General features: G+C 35.1%; 4 protein-coding genes across 7 annotated transcripts in view; 1 reads left to right on the top strand and 3 right to left on the bottom strand.

The window, feature by feature from the left end:
- Positions 1–6,213: 6,213 nt before the first annotated feature.
- On the top strand, positions 6,214–8,629 carry LOC119631944 (translation initiation factor eIF-2B subunit epsilon). The gene is made up of 7 exons (XM_038024557.1): positions 6,214–6,309; positions 6,385–6,509; positions 6,566–6,757; positions 6,820–7,670; positions 7,730–7,930; positions 7,992–8,275; positions 8,340–8,629. The coding sequence occupies exons 1-7, from the start codon at positions 6,214–6,216 to the stop codon at positions 8,547–8,549; spliced, it is 1,959 nt and encodes a 652-aa protein (XP_037880485.1). The 3' UTR covers positions 8,550–8,629.
- Positions 8,613–11,133, bottom strand: LOC119631938 (protein lin-9 homolog). Its single transcript, XM_038024543.1, has 2 exons — positions 10,937–11,133; positions 8,613–10,696 (listed from the first exon to the last, which is right to left on the bottom strand). Exons 1-2 carry the CDS (start codon positions 10,974–10,976, stop codon positions 8,658–8,660), a joined length of 2,079 nt encoding a protein of 692 aa, XP_037880471.1. The 5' UTR covers positions 10,977–11,133; the 3' UTR covers positions 8,613–8,657.
- A 97-nt stretch (positions 11,134–11,230) lies between these two features.
- Positions 11,231–18,344, bottom strand: LOC119631919 (WD repeat-containing protein 7). Of its 4 annotated transcripts, none has more exons than XM_038024519.1 (2): positions 18,190–18,344; positions 11,231–16,346 (listed from the first exon to the last, which is right to left on the bottom strand). In XM_038024519.1, the coding sequence occupies exon 2, from the start codon at positions 16,338–16,340 to the stop codon at positions 11,850–11,852; it is 4,491 nt and encodes a 1,496-aa protein (XP_037880447.1). In that variant the 5' UTR covers positions 16,341–16,346; positions 18,190–18,344; the 3' UTR covers positions 11,231–11,849. The 4 variants fall into 4 exon arrangements, with proteins under 4 accessions (XP_037880447.1, XP_037880439.1, XP_037880428.1 ...); XM_038024511.1 differs by lacking the exon at positions 18,190–18,344 and adding an exon at positions 16,443–17,060; XM_038024500.1 differs by lacking the exon at positions 18,190–18,344 and adding an exon at positions 16,592–17,060.
- Positions 18,345–19,402: 1,058 nt separating this feature from the next.
- The window catches only part of LOC119645114 (DNA topoisomerase 3-beta), a 5,855-nt gene continuing 2,650 nt past the window's right edge, over positions 19,403–22,607 (bottom strand). Inside the window, exons 6-7 of the mRNA XM_038045074.1 lie at positions 19,733–19,782; positions 19,403–19,523 (exon numbers count right to left, since the gene is read on the bottom strand). Of these exons, the coding sequence (XP_037901002.1) occupies positions 19,403–19,523; positions 19,733–19,782 (171 nt within the window). The remainder of the gene's footprint in view (positions 19,524–19,732; positions 19,783–22,607) is intronic.

Raw genomic sequence — 22,607 nt, 5'->3', positions numbered from 1 at the left:
CTCTCTCTCTCTCTCTCTCTCTCTCTCTCTCTCTCTCTCTCTCTCTCCTGGCCACTCTCATCTCATATATTTTTTTCTTTATTATTTTCCTCACTATCTCAGCTCTCGTCTATGTGTGCAGATAGAAGCATATAAGAGCAACATGTATTTACCTGTGTCCATGTTTTGTATATATTTTTATACATTTGCTTATATATATATGCTCCTCTCAAACCTTCTAAAGGTTATATGGTGGGAAATTTCGACAGGTCTTTTTTTTTTTTTTTTTAATATCTATTCCTAGTTTTTAAAGGCATCCCACGTAAATGTACGTATGAATGTGTATGTGTATTTTGTTTTATCTTGTCTGAATAAAATAACGAGAATTTTAAAGTACTTGTAGTTAGTTTTATGTAATGAAAAACAAGATGGAAAAAGTTGAATAAACAAAAAATAAATAAATAAATTAAAAAAGAAAAATAAAAAGTAAAAAAAAAAAAAAAAAAAAAATTACAAATCTTTATTAAAAGCAAATTGAACTTTATAAGCCAAAATTTTCAATGGATTAAAACCTAGTTATATACATCACTTTTATTTACCTATCAATATCTACATATACATACACATATAACTAACTCTTTCATATATAGGTAATATATACTAAATTAGAATTGTAAGCTAAGAAAAGAGACAAAAAACAAATCACATTTATTATTTGTACAACAGCTTAAAAACGTTTGTAAAAAAAAAAAAAAAAAAAAAAAAAAAAAAAAAAAAAACTAAATATAATTGAATAAACTCCTTAGACTATAATATACGCTTTTAACTTAAAAAAAAAAAATATATATATATACACAGAAAAACATTCACATACACAGTCGACAAAATACAGCCATATATTAAAAGAAAAAAAGGAAAAAAAAAAGATTTAAACAGCACACACAATTATTTTAAGCTAAGAAGAAAAAAACAATCATCAGTGTGCAAGATATTAACAATAAAAAAACAAAAAATTGTAATCAAATTCTATATAAATTTCTTAGCAGAATAACAACATGAAATGTTAGACGAAGAACCTTAGATACATTGCTAAGCATATATATATATTTGTACATATATATATAAATATATATATATTGTATTTATATATATATATTATATATATAATATTTATATTATAATTATATACATAACTATATACTGATGCATGTCTGTGTATGCATATAATATATAAATAATAATATATAATATAATATATATTATATATATATATATATATATATATATATATATATATATTATATATGTATATATGTACATGTACATGTGAGTGTATGTAAAATAAGTAATAAATATTGCTGCCTTATATTCCTTGTAAAATATTTTAAAAATCCTCTACAAGATAATCTTTTGATTTATCATATAAAGAAGAAGAAAAGGTCAATTTATGCTTTATGCCTTCTTTTATTCAGCTTTGTTGTAAATTATTCCAAACATTATTCGATTTTTCTTTTTAAATAATTATTTTATATATATTTATTATTTTATGTATATATATATATATATATATATATATATATATATAAATGTATGTATATATATATATATATATATATGTACATTTTAGATAAACTTAATCTTAACTCAATTTTTTTTTTCTTTGTCTTAATGAAATGTTAAATAACTAAATGAAGTGGAAAGAAAAACGAAAGATATCAACTAATTAAACTTAAACTAAAAATAAAGAAAACAAGATCTATATAAAAAAAAGGCAAAAGTGTTTAGCTTCAACGGGTAACTAAACGCCTTCTGGATATCGCTTACCGTAAGGTGTTTATCGATTGCGAATCAAAAATCTGAACAAGGCAGCTTTCATTTACAAAAATACCTGCAGGATTTATACAGAAATTACAAAACCTTACGTAACATTTTAATCATAAAAATAATTAATTGAGTAACGTCGATTGGAATTCGGTTGGCAACCGAATAGTGAATAGTGTTTCATAAATATCAATAAAAGATAAACCAATTTATATAAAAGATAAATCAAATTATATTTAATGGAACAATATAATGTAAGGACTAAAACTGGTTGCCGGGTTCGCCATCAACCATCCACTTTCCATCGAACCTAATCGTCTAATTAATTCGAAAGCCAACTATATTCCTAATTAAGTAGTATTATCTCTGCACCTGACCGACAATACAATAGACTTATAACCAACTCTTCCGATTGGCCTTGCCAATCCATAATACTCTGGATTGAACTCATATTCATAGTTAGAATCAGGATTTCTTATTCAGTTAGTCCGGCTTGGCACGTGGCACATGGCACGTTCTCTTATTTACTACCAGTTTTAAGCCGATCTTAAAATATCTTAATGTATCCTAAGATACGTAGTATATTTAACTACTACGTGTACCTGGTACCTTACTTAGATCCCCACACATACATATATACATATTTATATAGTTATTATAAAAAGTACAGACGCTCTCTATCTCCACTAAGTTGATCCTGCCTAGCGTGAGATTATGACTCAATTTAAATCTGTCAGCCCGATCGATCCTTTATATGTTTATATTTTTGCATATTTGGGCTCAGAATGCCTACGGTCATTTTAAAAATGCAAGGACAAAAAGTCGTATATATATATAAATATAAATTAGAATTTATATCAACTATTGCCGTACATCCGCATTTAAACCAGACAATGAATTTATTTTTGATTTCTAAGCTCACGCTTAATACCGCAGACGCCTATTTGGTAATGACACATTACTTTTGATTCGAAATTAACTACCTTCAAAACTGCAATTTAATTGTGACCATGTTTTGGCATTCCTATAAAGCCGTCTAATATTCTAGCGCTTGTACGTAAAATCGCTTCCCCGGGAAACTGAAAAGATGATGACGATCTACGTTTATCAGGTAATTCAATCAGGCAATTCAATGACATTGATACGCTTTTCATTGAAGAGACTCAATCTTTGCTGCTACCAGAAAGCACTCTTTATATGTTAACACTGGTTCCGTAGATCGCATATCTAAACGTTGGTGCACACATTCCAATAAGCAAGAGGCACGTAAACCATATTCGGAGCGAATAATCCTGTGGAAATCTTGAAAGTTTCTGAACAACATAATATCGATAACTTACGCTAACTTTATTTTAAACGACTACCCATACTAATCATTTAGTCTTTCTTAACCATAGAGCAGATAATAGTATTAATTATGCGCAAAAGTAGTCAAACAGATAAGAATCGCGGCGACCGAGTTAGTAGTCGCAGGTTCAAATCTCATTGCGGTGCAGATGAAATTATTTAGAAATTAATGGGAGGTGTAGCGAATTCGAATCAAAAACAGATGAAATTGTTTACAAACCAATGGGAGGTGTAGCGAATGCGAATCAAAAATAGATGAAAGCTCATGCCACTCAGCACAATTCACCAACAATGTTAACGCAGGATTATTTAAAGATGCAGGGATGTCGCTCTATCAATGAAAAAAGTACTATATGTGGTGAATGAACAGAGTTGCTTTCAATAAGTAAAAAAAATAAATAAATAAGAAAAATGGTGAACCAAAAATCCCTCTCATTGGTCAAATGGGACGAAATAACACATATTGTCATGATGATATCTGTTAAATTGGACGAAGGGATGGAAAAAAATCGTAACAACTGGATATATAATATAATAAACAATAATGAAGAACGTGAGAGAATTAAGGAAAAAACTGAAGAGTTGCAATGTCATATTGATGAAACTAGTCGCAAAAACAAAGGCAGCAATACCACAATGCTGCCAACTATTAACAATTTTTATTTTTTGTAAACATCGTATCAAATGCCGCCGAAATACGAAAATCGTTCGTCGAGGTTTTTATTAAAATCATTCGATTATCATAAACAATTTTCCCATATCCATGCCAATCGATTGGCTGAAATGTCTGGGCACTGGTTAAATGATCCAATAAGCATGTGGGATAAAGAACACCGATAAAAAAATTATGTGATCTACGAGAAGATTTCGAAGAAGGATGTGTTATTGGAACGATTTATAAACGTCAGGCTCATAAACGTAGTATTCTTAAAGAAATTTTTATGAGAATCACTTGGCTCCATAACCCAATGACTATATGGGTTGTTCTGACAGAGAAAATAAATCGGTTCATTAGCGAAAAAGGATTATATATATGCACCAAAAAGATCTATTCCACTTAAGAGGCTTTAAGAGGCTTTGCGTTGAAGTCAATTAACCTTTGCCGAACTGTGCCAATAATACCGAATCACGCTTTGTGCAAATTGAAATGATTACGAGAAAAAACTTGGTAATAGGAAACAAATGGAGTCCGTTTCAAATTGAATTTCAGAAATGTTTTCAAATCAGTGCCAGATGAGAACCGTCGATCGACTAAATGCGAAAATTGTAGTTTAGCGATGTCCATCTTTCACGTCATCGATTTTGTGGAGGACATTTTACAAGTTAGCCTAAAATTAGACCGTCATAATTTTTAAACAAAGTCCTCGCTAAATTCCCTGTTGAAAGGCAAGGCACAGAGTCGCTTATAATAAATAAATGGTTAAAAGCCCAACTTAACAACTTAAATGTTAAACGCGCAACTTAACAGACCAGAAGACCAGAAGACGTGAATAACGGACCAAATTGGCAAAAGCCGTCGGCAAAACACACGCAACTTAACATGGAAAAAAACTTAACATTAGCTAACGGACCAAATTAGCAAAATAACAAAAACAATTCTATTTAAAAAAATAAGTAAATTTTTTATATTCGGCCGGTCTGCGCCAACCTATTACTGCCGTTGCGAATGTAGCTGCCGTAGTCAGTAAAATTTATTAGGTCATTGCTCTTTGATACGACGCATAGGTATTTTTTACTGATTTGTTTTAAAATAGACTTTTAAATACAATGGTAAAAACATATTGACAGAAACCCCCTACACCCATATACACGGACGCTATAATATCTAACTCTATGGATATTAATATGAGATGAATATGGTCATTTTTTTTTTAATTGTAACGTACATAAAAATGAGCTCGTCTATTTGCCTTTTGTGGGTGACGAAGACACAAAACACTTATGGCTACCCGTTTTTTAGCGCAAACGTAAACTTCTAAAAACGAGGCAACATTATTTCATTAAGAATATTATTTTGCTATAATCTACCTTCCAATTCAATATTTTCTAACTAAGTGGCAATTCTAAAAATTTGATTCGCGTTTGACAGCTGCGTTAGTTTGGAAACTGTTTAAGTAAGATACTTTTTTAACATTGCGCCTTTTTTACACATCCCGGCGAATTTTCGATTATGTTTGGCTGAATAACAGAAGAAGAAGAAGCATAGTTATTATTGATGTCAAAAATAGGTGCAAATATGTAAATTTTTCTCCACAAAATCCTTGGCACCCACAATAAAATCTTAGTAGCAAAATGGCTAGTCGAGGGACTAATATTCGAGACTGCCAATCAGCGAGCGAGTGTCATGAATAATTAAAGAAACTTCAACATTATTATTAGCTAAATTACATAAAAACGCTTAAGACGGCGAACAACCGCCAAGTTGTGCTTAAACGAGTCAGCGGCGATATGTGTACTTGTCTGAAACTTCACCTCATACTAAGACTCCCGTACAAATATATATATATATATCTGTATATGCATAGGGTGATCAAAAATATGTATTAAGAAGAGTTCACTTACGCATTCTTAGACAATGTAAGGGTTGAGAAGCTTGTCATAGTCTCTCTCATAAGGGTCGTTCATAAATACTTTATGAAGAAGGTGCAGCAGATTACCTTATTTCTCGATTGGATTGCAACGACCTATCTACTAACTATCAAACATGTTTCATAGATCATTTTAAAAATCTAATTAAACGCCTTGACAGCGTCGAAGCGGGGAACAAACTGAAACCCCGAAATTCGTTGACATAATAACTTTAATCCAGAAAATCTTACATTAAAAATCATTATTTTTCGTGACGCTTATAGAGTGCAACAAAAACACCACTATTGTGCTTGACATATTTTAATAGATTAGAATTTCCTACAAGGCGTAACGAATTCCCAATTTAAATAGAGTTTATTTAAAATGATAATCAATCATTGCCGCTGATAGCACGTCGTCGTGTCTTTTCTTTTTGTTTTCTTCTTCTTGTTCGTTTTCGATTGCCGCGTGTATCCACATTTAATATATTTGCTAACAATGAAAAAGTTTATAAATAAAGAAATTGTTCAGGCGATACTCATAGCGGACAGTAATGCGAAAAATTTTCGGCCTTTTTCTGAAACCGAGTCCGTGGTGGGTTAAATTGAACATTTTTATAACGATGACATGAGCATTTAGCTTTTTAAATCATTATGGCTTATATTGCAGGCCTTGCTACCAATGGTAAACGAACCTATGCTTGATTATGCGCTGGAGGCATTGAACCGCAGCGGCGTAATGGAAGTATTTATCTTCTCAAGTTTGCATTACGAGAATGTAAAAGGTTTTATAAAGTTGGTTGTTTCAACTTTGTTTATCTATTTTGTAAAAATATCGTTCTTCTCCTCAGCGAGAGTTTAGCATCAGCATCATGCTGGGCAATTGGTATGACTGTGCATGTAATAGGAGGAGAAGGTTGCAGATGCTTCGGCGATGCTATGCGTGAACTTGATAGCAAAGGATTAATACGTGAAAATTTCATATTGCTCGATGCTAACTGCGTTACTAACGCCGATTTAAAATCTATTTTGGGACAACATAAGTTAGTTCCGTTCCTCTTTTTTTAACATTCCACACATTTGAATAATATCGTTATATTTGCAGGAAAACAGTGGCTTATGATAAAGGAGCCGTCGCCACTCTTATATTTAAACAAGCTAATATTCATGTTCGTACTGGCAGTGAAGTTATGATTGCTATGGATATACAGAATAAACGATTGCATCATTATCAAGAGCTATCTATGGACTCTAAAGAAATAAATTTTGAGATTCCTTTAGAAGTGTTTACCCATAATTCCGAAATAGCATTGCTGAACTTAGTTAATCCGGAGATAGCAATAGGATCGCCATCTATGCTTTCTCTATTTTCGGATAATTTCGATTTTGAGACACGAGCAGATTTTATTAGGGGAATTCTCATTAATGAAGAAATTCTAGATAGCCGCATTTATATTTCTCTACTGTCTCGCCAGCACTATGCACGAAAAGTGAACAATTGGTTGTCCTATCAAATTGTTAGCAATGATATAATCAATCGTTGGACCTATCCATTAGTGCCGGATATGGGCATCAAATGTTTAACTCAACAGTACGTTTTCCTAAAAAACAACATTTACAGAAGTGCGACCGCGAATTTAGTTAAAGTAGGATTGCGAGAAAATGTTGTTATAGGGAACAAAAGTGCTGTTGGCTTAGGCTCTCATTTAGATTGCAGTGTTATTGGAAGGAACGTGCTGATTGGCCAGAATTGCCGCTTGCATTATGTATTTATCTTCGATAATGTCATCGTGGAGGATAATTGCGTATTAGAGTTTTGTATTATAGGTTCTGCGTCAAAAATAGGCTCTAAGTGCGAACTTAAAAATGTACTTGTTGACTATAATTGTGTAATACCAAAAAATACTAAATTGATGAAATCACAAGTATTCTCTTCACTCCCAAAGGATGGACGAGGTACAAGTGAAATACCAACTATACAGTCATGTTATGTTTTACAATCTTTATATAACCAGATGAAATGACGAGGAAAATAAGTGAGAAAGCATATGTGATAGACGACGAAGCTGAAGTTGCTGACGATGAAGACGAAAGAAACCATCCTGCTTCACCAAAAATGGGAAAATTAACCACAATTCTTGTAGATAGTGATTACAGCTGTAGTAGTGACGAGAGCGAGTCAAGAGGTTGTTCTCCTATATTAGACGACGCCAATGGTAAGATCTTGTATAATGAAAACGAACATTACCCTAAAATGGTAGACCATTCTTCTTCTAGGTTTCTTATCGGAAGTAATAGATTCTCTGACTCGTGGTCTGCAAGAAAAATCGAACCCAGAATATTTAAAATTAGAAATCAATTCATCACGTTATGCTTACAATATGTCTTTGAGAGAAGTTAACTTCAATGTTGTGAAGGCAATTTTTAACTTACCGCCTATAAAGGAGTCATCACGTAACATTTCAGTTGCATTGAATACGGTGTTCGATCAATTAAAACCCATAATAACGCATTATATTACAACAGATGACGCAATGATGGATTGCTTGAAAGCTTTAGAAGTAAGTTAATGTAGCTATAAACACTGTATTAAAGATTGTTTTCTTAACATGCTGTGTTTTTTAGGATATTTTTGAGGAGAATGAATTTGTGCGCAGTAGAATGTCGCAAGTTGTTCATTATTTGTACGACAAAGATTTTATAACGGAAGACATTATTTTGGCTTGGTACGAACAGCTTGATAATGATCAGCACAAGATCTTAAAGCAAACCTTGCAGAAATTCATCGAATGGCTTGAGCAATCTAGCGATGGTGATAATGAAGAAACGGACTAAGATTTTTGAAAATGTTCAATAAAAATAATTGTGTTCTTTTTCTTATTATTGAAATAATTACAAACTAAAGTAAAGGCAAAGTCAAAAATTAATAAATTTACGTTTTTTTTATCTAGCATTGTTGGTGTTTAAAACGTTCCCATCAGTATTACTCGTGTTGTTGCTATTACTATTATTGCTAGTCGTGGCCATAATACTTTGTCCGATACCTAAACGGATATGATGCAAGTGTATTTGGACATGCTTCTGAAATGTCTCCACATTGTCACCATGCAGGTCAGAGCGCACTTCTTCGATACATCCCTCCAATACTTTAGATACTTGTGTGGAGTTATCGTTGCTCAAGTGTGAGGCAACTAAAAGGACCGTTGCCAAGTTCTTAATAAGATTTAAAACATTTCTGTTTTTTAGTAATCCTTGATTATTACGTTGCACAGCATCTTCCGCGGCTTCTCGACACTTTTCACGTAAATATGATGGCGTTAGCATAGCCTGAAGTTGCGGGTCACGTGTCAAATCGTTGGCATATGCTTGAACATCGTTCAAATAGTCTTGTATGTCAAGGTTCATCTTTTCCATAGATATAACTATCGACGCGTAACGTCGCTGAAATTCTTCGCTTAACGGTACGGCTTCTGAGGCAACGTTCTGTGAGTCATCGGACGAAGATGAGTTTGTATTGTTATGCGATGTAACTAGTTGTTGTGAGGCCTTCAGTTCAGCTTCATTATTCATGTCGCTTAAACGATGCAGTTTGGAGCGTTTGATAGTCAGAGCACGTTTTAATCGCACCAGAGTTTCCAAAAGCTTAGGCGGATATCCATTTAGGTTTTCTCGTCCCAGTACAGGATTTTTAAATGGACTTTCAATAACTTCTTGACCCAACAGAGGATCACTTTTGTTAAGATTCATATTAAGAGCAGAGCGAACGTTCCGCATGCCTCCACGCATAGTTGACCCCGGACTCAAAGAACTAACATTGTTACTACCATTGTAAATACTCATCAAACTAGGCCGAAAATCTTTAGTGATGCTTTGTATTGTCAACATTTCGTGGAAATTTTCCGATACAATTTCAAAATCGGGTATTGAATGAGTACCTAATCCGTTACGATCAAATGTGACCCTATACATGGACGATAGCGAATCGAATGCATCTACAGAGCCACTGAAAATACCATCTTGCGGCTCACGCAATCTTGCTGTAACTTTAGTGCCGACCGGCAAAGGTAGTGGGATTTTTTCAGGTAAATCCCGAAGAAAATCTAAATCCTTAATTTCGCCAGAACGCCGTGTTTGCATATAACGCATCTTTTGGCGTTTCTTTTCCAATTCACGTCGCTCTTCATCAAAAAACGCTTGAGAGCAGCGGCGTGGCTTTCCCATAAGAGAACGAATGTTCTGCCATTCGGCTCGTGTTAACTGTCGAGTGCGCAAACCGGGAAATGATTCAGATAGGTACACCTGAAATTCATTTTCACCCTCAAAAAGTGGTTTGTCAACGAATGAATAGAACCATTCGAATATCACCCACTTATGGGCCTTTGGAAGTTTTAACAAGTTACGCAATCGCATACCGATACGTTGGCCAATCTTTTTGTCTGTTGGTAAAACCAAAGAACTGGCAGAGGAGCTTCCCGGAGTTACTGCATTATTTTTCGCCTCCGATTTCGGCGTATTATTTAAAGAGCTGCCGCCACTATTGCATTTATTTTGAACAGGAGAATCGATCATCGGATCCTGTTGTTTGCTGTGTTTATGTTGAGAGATTTTATCATCACAACGCATATAACGGGATACTACGCCTTTGCGCTTTTTCAAAATTTTTGTCGGCGACTTATTGGGAGAACTTACTTTAAGCGTTGATGATGCTTTGCGAGGCGATAGACTCATGCGCAACGGTTTGTCGTCGTTGATGATGTTATCGTCAAAGAAAAATCTATTTCGCTTTCGAATTCTGGCTGGCATGCCGCGAGCGTTTAGTATTTGTATAGGTTGTTGGGGTTGAGGTTTCGGTGGCGGAATTGTCCCTACGCGCTGCAAGCCCAGTGTAGCTAAGCTGAACGCGGGCGGTTCCTCATCCGAAATAGGGGAAATTGGTTCCTGTTTTGCCATTTTTATAACACCACTGCCAGTATCTTCGTCTTCTGTCATGGTTATAAACAAGATGTGAGAACACTTTAATTAAAATAAATCACTTATATATCGTTTTCTTGCTCTCAATTAAAACTAAGAACGCACACACCGCATACAAATAAAACAATTTAAGTATTCTTTTTTAATTTTTCATATACTTTAATTAATCTTTAATACTTTTATTTAAGAGTCACAAATTCAATATAATAATAATAATTAGCATAAATACAATAATAGTGTGTTACACATACTTGTAGGCGGAATTCCTTTAAACTTTTCTTTACAAAGCATCACATTCGCATAGTTTTTACTTAATATTGTTAACGTAACTTTTCCTTAATTGTCGAGATGAACAACAACAACAACAACGACAAAAACAACAGTAAACAAAGTAATTCTTTTTCTCCATTTCCCTATGCCACTACTCTCTAAATTTATATTCTAATCCGATTTCTGTTAGTTGATCGATCATTCCTTCATTCTTTCATAAAAAAACTACAGTACACATGCATTTATTTGCTTTAATAATTTGACGTTTGCGTTCCTTTCTTTCTATTTTACTTTGACGTGCTCTTGTGTCTGCGTATTTGTGCCAATAAATATATAGCTGTTCTCTGTTGAAATTTTTACACACATACAAAGAGATTAAATTTTCGTTTTCAACAAAAAGAAAAGAGAAAAAACAAAAATAAAATAAAAATAATAAATAAATAAATAAATCAATCACAATTGTGTATGTACTATGTTATCGCACGCAATCCTATTCACAGCTTTCTCACTCCTCTATTCTCTTCTTCAATCCTACTCGCGGAAGTTGCGCGTGTGAGTGCGTTTGTTTGTTTGTTTTATAATTATGTATAAAATAAAAATAAACATGCCCTTTTTTTTAAACATTTTTAACATTGCATTAACAATTATTTATATAGTTTTAGTTATGTTTAACAACAATTTATCTACAAATACATTTATGTCGTTCATCTTCAATAGACAAAAATACATGTAACAAATACATGGACTGAAACTCTGAACACGAAGTCTAACAGAAATATATTCCCTAAAGTACGTACATATACAAATATATGTGTTGTTGACATTTCGCAATTGAATCATTGGCAATTTTAATATATCCGCTTGCATACATAAAGATACTTTGGAAAATCGCATTTAAATATTGAAACGCGTTTCAGATCCATCCGCCAACATCAGCGTTACTTGCCGATTGTTGATCCAAACAAGTTTCGCCAATCGCATTGGATTGAGACGTGATACGTCTGGTATGGGTGCTGTCGAGTAACCCTTTGTGCACCGAGTTTGAGATTGCCCAAGGCCAAACATTCCCGTACTTGTTTGCCAGAAGGACAAACGATTCTCGCTGCACGAATACGAAACCAAGTATTTACCATCTGGTGAAAATGCCAGAGAAGTAACTGGATGTGTGTGGGCCGGTATCATATGACACTTGTTTTGACGCAATTCGTACAAGGCCAAATGGCCATTGTTCGCACCTACCGCTATACGGCGAGAGTGTGGACAATGCGATATTTGATTAAAACGACAAATAGATGGACATACTTCCACCAGCCCCTTACTTTTCAAATCTGCATTGTCCACACAGTGCAAGGTAATGTCCATTACCTCTACCAATAGTCCGGCTATTTCGGCCTGCATTTTATCAATTAACATCTCAATGCATTGGAGAATTTCACCTTTTGCCTTATACAACACAGATTGCGTAAGGGGCACATTAATCGATTGTGGATTTTGTTGCATACTATTATATCGTGCCACCTCACGGGCCATAGTGGTTATGAAAGCTGCCGGCCTCGCTGTCGCTATTAAACGTAAAGCATGGCGAGCTGTACGACAGGCATCCGCTTGAGGTGTGAGCGGAAGTTTGTAATTGAGATTAGGTACATTTTTACCTTCACATGCGATTTCTAATAAACCTAGGAGAACTTTGCTAACGTCCAAATAAGGTTCCCAAACTATAAAACCTCGTCCAAGGAGATCAACAGCCGCTCGTCTGAGTGGGGTATATCGAGGTAATTTAGAGGACGGCGGTGCATACAACAAATGAGCTAAGGCCATTGAAGTTAAACGTGCTAGATTATTTGCAATACCAAAGCCTTCAACCACTGATGATTTTCGACGTTCTCCGATGGCGATGCCACCACGACTTTGCGAATCTTGATCTATGTCTTGGCCAAATTCAGCTCCAATAACTCCCAATAATATAACGGACGTGGTTTGTTTGCGCTTTAGTTCCGATAAACTAGAGGGTTTACGTATAATTTCCTCTTCTTCTTCTTCATAATCTTCCTCGATATTGTCACCGCTTGGTAGGGTTCCGTTTCCACTGCCTACTACGACATTGCTAGCTGTATTGTAGTGCCCATTGGAACTGTTCTGTTGCTGATGGTGTGTTTGTTGCACAATTGGTTCAGTATGTGTATATAAGGGCAAATATTGGGCCCAGCTCTCTACCAATTGCTTACGTCCTCTTTTTCCCATACGCCTTAACTCTCCTAGTAAAATCTGTTGTGCGGCATCACGAATTTCAATGCAATGGTGTTGCCAGCGTTTGGCCATCATTTCTACTTGAGGTCGCTTAAACCTTTTTGGTTCAAGAGCTTCAATTTTGTCCGGCAACAAGAAGCAATGATGTGTCGACAGCAGACTCCAACCTTGCTTAATTTGTGACATGTGATGGGCCAATATCTCTTCATGTTCCTCTTCGATTGTCATGGTTGAATCAGCGCGTTGACTCAACCGCATCAGTTTTTTACTGCGTTCACTCTCTGGTAAAAATGAGGCCGAACTCATGGACAACAACGTATTTGACATTGCGACCATTGCAAGTATATGATTGGATGTAAGCGTAGTGCTGAGTTCCCAGTGTAGGCGAGATGTGAAAACAGCGGTCAATTGTTCCAGTCGTTTCAATTCATCGGGCATATCACGTCTCTTAGAAGTACACGGTATTATAAGATCTTCTGGTATATTGAAGTTGTTTTGCCATGTAGGAAGAAGCAAAGACATATAACCCGCTTTTGAAAGAATGCCAAAGGATATCGGTACCATTGGTCTTAGCAAGCCCAATTGAGACTCGCATACCTTGTCGAGATGAGGATCCAGGCCCCATGAATGCAACAGTGATAGTAATAACTGAGCAACTTCCATGACATGAGTAACTTCCATTTTGGACGCAATTTTGCTTTTCAGGTCAATTTTACTGCTTTCCGATTCTTGTGTATCTACAACTTTTTGCAGACTCTCTTGTACTTTCGCCTGGACTTTCTTCTCCATTATCTCAGTTTTCTCTTTAAACTTTTGCACTAAACCATGCTTGTCTTTGTCTTTCAGGATTTTCTCCATATCTCCTGCCTTATTTTTTACTTTTCCAAAAAAATCGCTGATCTTTTTAGAAGCTTCCAGGTGCAAAACCTTTTCTTTTTGACTATTTAAAATAATACCTAATGCTTCTAAATCGGCTACGTTCATTTTAGCGTACTCTTCGCTATGTAACTCAAATATTAGTCCCTCAATATCAAAAAACAAAATGTGACTTTCGGCATCTTTGGGGTTTGTACGGAGACCTTGGATTACCAATGGGTTGCTGCGATGCTTCATTAAAAAGTCGAAATTACCCTGATGGTGTCCTTGCAACTGCTGCAGTTGATGTATTCCCCGTTGCGTGGCGTGGCGTATAGCATTCATGTTGCGTGATTTAAGACCGCGAAAGAAATGTACAGCAGGATTTGCCAGACCGAGTTCAGAGTTCGAGGAATTAGTTACAGTGGAATCATCTGAAACTTGCTCATCACAAGCCATTAATACTTCTTCTGCTATCATGCCATGTAAAACTCGATCTAAATGTCCAGTCTCCATTTGCCATACGTACACTGAGCCATCAGAACAACCGACTATCAGAAAATCATCCAAAGGGCGCCATTTAATAGTTACAACTGGGAATAGATGTCTACTAGCTAAAGTTACACACTTTCGCTCCTGCAAACTAAGCAAAGTTACTGAGTGATCTGAGGCAACAGAACAAATGCATTTTAAAATTCGTGGGCTACATGTTTCAGGAGGAACCAGAAGCTGAGTTATTTCACCAGCATGAACACAAAAACGATGCAATAGGCAACCACTATATAAATCCCAAAGGCACACTGCAAAATCAACACCTCCTGATAAAAGATGAGATTTTTCATAGCGCTGATGAACCATTGACGGGCATAGCAAGCAATTGACACGACCCCTATGACCGTAGAGTATTTGATGTGAGGGCCATTCGCTCAAATTTTGTTTGATGCCGATTAAAAGTTGCATCATGACAGTCTGAGTGGCTGGGACAATAACAATAGATCCATTTTCGCGTCCTATCACTAAACGACTTTGTTGAGGCAAATAAATACTCGAAGTCAATTTGACCGGGAAGTCAGTTATACGAGACAATTGATCGAGGATTCCGACGGGTGGGGGATCCATCATTGACCATGCTTCAACAAGCGATGTATAAATGGTGGGTTTCAAGACGCGTGATGGCATTTGTTTAGCCTGTAATATGCTTATGTTGTCAATAGGAACATCTGGTACATTCCACACCGATATATATCCCTCAGAATCTCCTCGCAACAAAAGCGAAACAGTAATTTTGTCTTCTTTTTGATATTTCAAGAGTTTCATGGCAGGAGGGCAGGAAAGTATTTTATCACCAGGCTGCTGAAGTAAGTAATACAGATAAGGTGCATCCCGGACAACACTTTTGGAGTGAAACTCTTTGTTATCGGGTATACAATTGGCAGGCAGCTTATACAGGTATCCCTTGCCCTCATCTGTCCACAACATGACACGATCTGAAGTAATGAAATCTCCCCCTTGCCACCGTTCTCTAGCAGGCGCGATAACAGAACACAAAACAGTAAAATCACCAGCGTCATAGATCTGCCAATATTTCGTGCAAACAACAAGAACTGTTCGCTGATTTTGTGAGCAACAATTCATCGTGATAGCATTCAAGCAACGTATCTCTTTAGACTCATTTTCATAAATAGGTTCGGCATGCTTGTTTTCATTACCAATTAACGTCCACACTTTTACCGTACCAGTGGTTGTTATGGCCAATACCACGTCATCTTTGCGCCGCATTGGCCTTAAAACGTGTAGTGCAGATATCCAATCGGGTTTTACCTTAGAACTCAGAACATATATAACTTCCAGACTAAATGGATCCATGACCATAATCTCTGGGTAGTAGCCAATGCAAAAGAGACGGGCATCTTCACTATTAGCTGTATGGTAACTCTGGATTTGCGTATGAACTTGAGGTAGTTTTACTGATTCGGTGCATTTTCCGTCCACAAGATCCCAAGTGCACATTTCACCGTTTTCGGATGAGCTTACAAGAAAATTGTTGTCTGCAATTATCGAGGCGCGCACTAAACATGTAATTGGGGCGGAATGACCAACCAAAAGACACCGAGGCGACATTTTTAATGTGATGGGCTCAACATGCCACAGGCAGATTTGGCCATCGTAACAACCAGTAGCTAATGTAGTTTGGTCGTCTGAAAGAAATACACTCGAAACACAATGAGTGGGGGCAGTTGGACCCCATAATACTACGGGCACCACGAGATTGGTGCTAACCATAATGATCTATAGTTGGTTTGCAGAGTTCCGAAATAAAAAGGAAGAGAAGAGAAAATATACAAGTTCAAGCAACAGCCTTGACTAGCAGGTTACATATATTACGCCATAGATTAACAATCAAATATGCATCAATGATATGTTCTTCTTCTCCAAGTGTTCTAGATGGACGTACGATCCGTAATCTGTGGCGTAACTATGAACCATCCAATATAACAATTGTCTAATCAGAATTGTATTTAAACATTGAATACTTTCGCTAATGCGTCTACAAATCCACGTCACAGCAGCGTTTAATCCTTTTTGTGAGTCGTCGACAATACAACAGTATGGCAATTTCCAAACACTTCAATATTCTGACAGCAAATTAGAAGAATTCTCAACAGGAACAATTGAAGTAACAATAAATATTACACTTCTTCAATGTCATATAATTCACATCGCCAAAACTTATAAAATGGCAAGTACTGTGCAGTACCCCTTTAGTTAATTATAATTTTGGAATTTCTTCGCGATGCTTTTTTATATACAAAGCTTGTTCAACATTAAATATTTATGAAAGAAATTTACGTATCATAAGCCTTTTTCTTCTAATATCTTTAACAAATTTATGGTCTATGTGTATCGAAGAAAAACGAAAATATCGACCGAGTGAAAAAATTATCGATTGACTTTTCCGTCATACATATGTACGTCAAAGTTAGAGTTGCCAGAAATTTTTTGCACAAATTTTAGTATCACATGTCACAATTTTGTAGAACAGCCGGTCACTTTTTTCTCTAGCTAAAACATGATACTCATCTTTCCATTCTTTTATGATGAGTTTTTTGACTAGCAGAAAAGCTTCGCTGGGGGGTAGTTTATGGACTGTACCATCGAACCTAGCTTGACGAGCATGGAAGTCAGTTTTTTCATTGATACTAAAACCGCAGTGACCTGGAATCCAGATAATGTGGCATTTTTCAATAATTGGGTCTTTTAAAAGGTTGTAGATATCGAAGACATACTTATTGAATGGGTCTTTGCTCTTGATTAAAATTAGAGCAGATTTGCTGTCAGAGAAAACTACAAATTTTTTCAGCTTAATTTCAGATGCATGGATGATTGCTTGTCTGATGGCCAGAAGTTCAATGAAAGTGGATGATAGTTCTTGTAGAACTTTGAATTTTCCTATAAGTAAGTTTGGGTATTCAATAATTGAAAAACTAGAGATGTCCGAATTGATAGATCCATCCGTTGCGTATATTTTGAAGTTATTTTCGACGAAGTGGTTAAGTTTTTGCAGACAAGCGATTCGAAGACAAGACACTGATCGATTTTTTTTTGAGTTGGTGATTGTATTAAGTAAGTTTAATTCAACTACGCATTTATCATGAATAATATTATTCCAGGAGGGTATTGAGTTAACTTTATTGAAGATGTTACTGAATTTTTTGAAGCAGTTAGAGTAACTACTGATGACATGATTGTGTCTGGAAGTGACCTCGTCAAAGAAGGCAGGTTTGAAGATTTTTACCCTGAGAAGTTCTTTTGCAGTTACAAGATAAATTCTCTTAGCAACGGGGAGTTCATAAGAGATGGAACGTAAAATTGATGTTGGTGTTGAGGGGGACAAACCGGTACAACGTCTTAGGATTGAGTGTTGAAAGGTTTGTATTTTTTTTAATGAATACGCAGGAGCGTTACACGATGTAGAGTAGGGATATTCAATTTTGGAGCTAACAATAGATTTGTAAACGTTTAATGCTTTCCTAGGTGGGAGTCCGGTGTGAATGTTGGTCAGAAAAAAAAAACAGAAACCTTAATATTTTCTATATATTTAAAATTTTAAAATATAATCAACTTTTCTTACCTTGTATCCTTTTGCAATGTGTCGTATTAATTAATTCTTCCAATGTTTATTGCTGATAATACCAATATATTTTTGTGTTTAATCAAGCTTTAGAAAATTAAAAAATAAGCAACTAACATTTGATGTTTTCTCACAAATGAGTACGTTTAATGACTATTGTGCTTTAGTACTAATTTTAGAGTTACCATAATTAGTTTTTGGTTGCAGTTTCAAAAATAGCACTTTATTTACCGGCGTGAAAATAACAAACGACAATGGGCAGATCTATACGCATATCTGACACGCTTTTATGTAGTCACATAGGATATTTATTTATTTTGATATTTCAGCTATGATAAAATTAGTATTTATATTAACTTTTATATTGCAGAGAATCGATTATTTCGATTTTGGTATCTCTGTAACTGTTCGTTAAAGGTTTACTTTTCAGTTTCGTTTTGTAGCTTCCTATAATTACTAGGCATTCCCATTTTTTCGAAAATTGCGTCGCAGGCTTTCTCTCATAGGTTCTGCATATGTCCTCTTTTATAGACCGCGTTGATTAACTCTTCTATCAAAATGCTTTATTCTTAAATTTTCATCCTTCTTATTTTTGTTATCGAAACGGAATTCTTTTTATAGCAGTTAAAAAAATGATAGCTGAGCAAACCCGATCATTAAATAGCCAGCCAACTTCATTTAATAGAGTTATTAATTCACCTTCGTCATAACAGACCAAAATTATTATTTTATTCTTCATTAATGTCCTCATATTACATGGGACGCACAATTTGAATCGACGTGGTCCCAATTTAACAAACTTAACTTATCCGTTGAAGATTTTAATATTTTTCACCTGTCTTCATCGCATAAAAGTACAAATTAGATTTTGTCGCCATATAAGGGTTTATTTTTCATAGGAACGGTGGGGTTTAAGGAATAGGAATTTGCAATGCCATCCAAATTTCTTACGGTTAAGCATTAAAAATTAAACCTCCTTCCCAAATATCTAGCTATTAATTTTTATGTCAAATTAATTTCCGAAAAAGGGACATATTTTGTCCAAATTTGATACAGTTAAATTTACATCAAATTACTCTTATGAACAAATTTTTGTCATAAGATATCAAAAATTTATGCTTAAACGTTAAATACTAAAACCATACTAAAAGATGGTAAGACAATTTGAACCTTGTTTGGCGGAACATATATGGTGTAATTTTGTAGGAAAAAATTAGCTTTCGTTGTCGTTTTTAGCTGTTTGGCAAAGGCGTCTGAACACAAAAGCGCTTAAAGCACTAGTATTTAAGGCTATCGGCTTTATTAATACCGCCATTGAATTCTCTTTTTCATATCTAAAATGATATAATTATTATTGTTAGTTTTTGTTTATTTAGATGAATCGATTAGACCTGTTGACGATAAGGACAATAAAACAATATATTTAGTTACGTGATGAATATTTATTACACGTTGATTCTTTCCCTTCTTTTTTAAATTAATTTTGAGGTTATAAATTCTTCTGTTTTAATTTTATGTTTTTTGGTTGTCAAAAATTTCTCACCGATATCTTTTTATTTGAGTTATTTGCCAAAGTTGGTTGTCTTTCCGCCACTAGAAGGATAAAAACAAATCATATTATGTTTCAATAAAAACAACAATTTTGAGATCACGTGACGCTTGAAATATCAACGATATGATTTTGCTTTGTTTACATAGGCATCAATGCGAATGCATGCAACAAAAATAAGGGATAAAAATATCTCAATTGCGTTGCTGCAGGGATAATTGCAAGCTGTATTGTTTACCCACAGGAAATTTACCTGTCTTTATCCAACTTTGCCGACTTTTTACCAAACTTAATGGGAATTGATAAAGCATATGTTTTTGTATGTATATATACAAATAAAACAAAAAAAAAAGAAGTAGTAAAGGCAGTTTATTTTGAATTTAGAAATTATTTATCTAATTTATGTTTTACACTAATGTACGTTTTTATGCCCACCGCTGATGGGGACTATTCTCGTTTTGCCATAATGTTTGCAATACTCAAAAAGAAGCTTCAGAGACCTTACAAAGTATTTATATTTTTGATTAGCTTAAAATTCTGAGTTCATTTAGCTATGTCCGTTCGTCTGTGCGTCTGTGTGTCTGTGTGTTGTTGGCACTCTCCTGGTCGCAAAAATGAAGAAATCGACTTCAAATTTAGTAGAAACATTGTAAGTCTCTACACGCAGGTTGAAAATGGGCCAAATTGGTAACAGTAAAAACGCGCAGTGGAGTGTAAAAGGAACGCAACTCAGTTTTTTCTAATTATTGCAGTTAGAAGGCTGAAGCTTTTTACATTTGCTTTACGAGATACTTTACATTCTAGGTCCAAAAATGAAGCCAATCGGCCGTGTACACACAAAGTTATGAGTAATTAAAGTTAATTTTTTTCATTTTTTTGAGGTTTAATGCCTATTTATCGTAACGCAAACAAGATAGAATGCTTAAAACTATTTTTTCACTCCTTCAATGAAGATATATTATCTGCCTAAAAATGGGTTAACCTTTAAATGAAGATGTTAGACATCGCGATTAATTTTTTTTTAATAATACCAGCGATATGCAACTTGCAGAGTAGAATGCGAAAAGCATAGTGATGGTCATCCGAGATTCGGCCCCCGCCGAATATAACTTTCTTCTTTTTTTTTTTAATTAATCAAATGAATAAATAAATAAATACATAAATGAATATTGCAGACGTTATGAGCAAGCTGTGCAGGCTAGCTTCTTTACTCGTCCAAAAGGGCTGAAACAAGGTTCCCTTGTATTCACAGGATTATGCATCGGTATAGAAAAAGAGGAAGTAAAAAAGGCCGTGGACGAACAGACAGATGTGGTAGCGGAAGTTGCAAAACTCATCACAACTTTTTCTATAAGAAACAATTCTGACACTGGGCTCTTGTTAGTAACGCTTCAACCAACCAAATCATTAGGCGATGTCTTCTGGGACTGGGAGAGACCTAAAAAAAGCCGCAGAGGTTCCGTGTTATAGGTGCGACACATTTCCAAAAATTGTAGATCACAATATAAATGTCTGAAGTATGATCAAACGCACTTGCGTGCGAATGTTAGAGGGAAAACAATGACTCTACGGACCCATATTGCGGAAACATACAAAAAATATGTAGAAAAATGCAAAAAATATGTAGAAAAGTGCAAAAAATCTGTCCACAAGAAACAAGACGCAAAAAAAGCCGCTAAAAACCATTTCAGCCGCATTGTCAATGACATCACCCGTAAAATCCTTGGCAAATTTATTCAATTCACAGAATGTTCAAACCGTCTATAATAAACAATTTGCTGAAATTAGCCAACTTCTTCCTGGCATCAGACGAACTGTCACTCGAGCAAGAGGTAAGTGTATGCCTTGCTGGATCCCAAAAAATGCTCTAAAAATGTTTAATATTGTTATATAGTTATTTCGTTTGTGATATTACCTCGACAGCAGATTTTGCACATTAATTTATATATGCACGTATGCACGTACGTTCTGTAATTGCACATATCCCCGTTTCATTGTGCGCTCGGACTTTGATTTTGCTATTAATAAATAGCTGTTTTCCTCGTTAGTTCCCGATATTATTTAGTTTTAACCTCTTTTTTCTACTAGTAGGAACATTATAGTGGGGCCACGTCGACCATGACATATCCTACACCGCTCCACCTACTACAGGTGGATCCCTTTGATAATAATACATCAAAAAGTACGCGTTATTTTCATGCAAAGCCATAGTTGTAATGATAGTAAGCATATTGGAAGGTTAGACTTTCTTTCTATATAAGAGTTTGCGTTAATTGGTAGCCCCTGGGGTCCAAAAAAAATAGATCTATGTGAGTCAAATTCCCCAGCGTTAATTTTTTTGCGCAAAGACTAATCTGAATTAATCTGCATCATAAAATATTAAAAGTCTAGCCTTTCTTCGAAGCGCTTGCTACTTATGAGATATCTCATATGGAGCGTGGATAAAAAATAGAACCACATGGTTGAAATTAGATCCACTTCATTTTTTTATTCAATTGTTGTCAAGAACAAACTTTCATCACAAAAAAAATTAACAATTAACACCTTTTGGCATATATATGGATTTCGAGTTATGAAAATTCTCATATGCGTTGGTATTGAAAAAAATACACCTACGTGGTCCAAATTCGGTAATGTTGGTTTCTTTGGCAATTTTCTATTATGAGCCAATTTTAAACATGAAATATTGAAAATTCAACATTTTTACCATATAAAGATTCAGGTTCCTTCCGAACTGTTATAAGAGAGATGGTTCAAAAAATTCCTACAGCCAATTCGAAGTTTTCATACCAATATAGAATGTCGAAATACTGCTTCACAGAGACTTCAGAACCCCTTTCGTTTGTTACATACGTCCGCACTATATTAA

The sequence above is a fragment of the Glossina fuscipes genome, unplaced genomic scaffold (genome assembly GCF_014805625.2).
Source record: "Glossina fuscipes isolate IAEA_lab_2018 unplaced genomic scaffold, Yale_Gfus_2 0, whole genome shotgun sequence".
NCBI classification, from domain to species: domain Eukaryota; kingdom Metazoa; phylum Arthropoda; class Insecta; order Diptera; family Glossinidae; genus Glossina; species Glossina fuscipes.
Note: the sequence above shows the minus strand (reverse complement) of the source record. Positions and strands in the feature narration are given on the sequence as shown.

Coding starts and splice junctions, on each gene's coding strand:
- LOC119631944 (XM_038024557.1), top strand. CDS start 6,214: ATGAAAAAGTTTATAAATAAAGAAATTGTTCAGGCGATACTCATAGCG. Junction 6,510..6,565: donor AATGTAAAAGGTTTTATAAA/GTTGGTTGTTTC, acceptor TCTTCTCCTCAG/CGAGAGTTTAGCATCAGCAT. Junction 8,276..8,339: donor ATTGCTTGAAAGCTTTAGAA/GTAAGTTAATGT, acceptor TGTGTTTTTTAG/GATATTTTTGAGGAGAATGA.
- LOC119631938 (XM_038024543.1), bottom strand. CDS start 10,976: ATGCTTTGTAAAGAAAAGTTTAAAGGAATTCCGCCTACAA. Junction 10,697..10,936: donor TAAAGGAATTCCGCCTACAA/GTATGTGTAACA, acceptor TAACCATGACAG/AAGACGAAGATACTGGCAGT.
- LOC119631919 (XM_038024519.1), bottom strand. CDS start 16,340: ATGGTTAGCACCAATCTCGTGGTGCCCGTAGTATTATGGGGTCCAACT.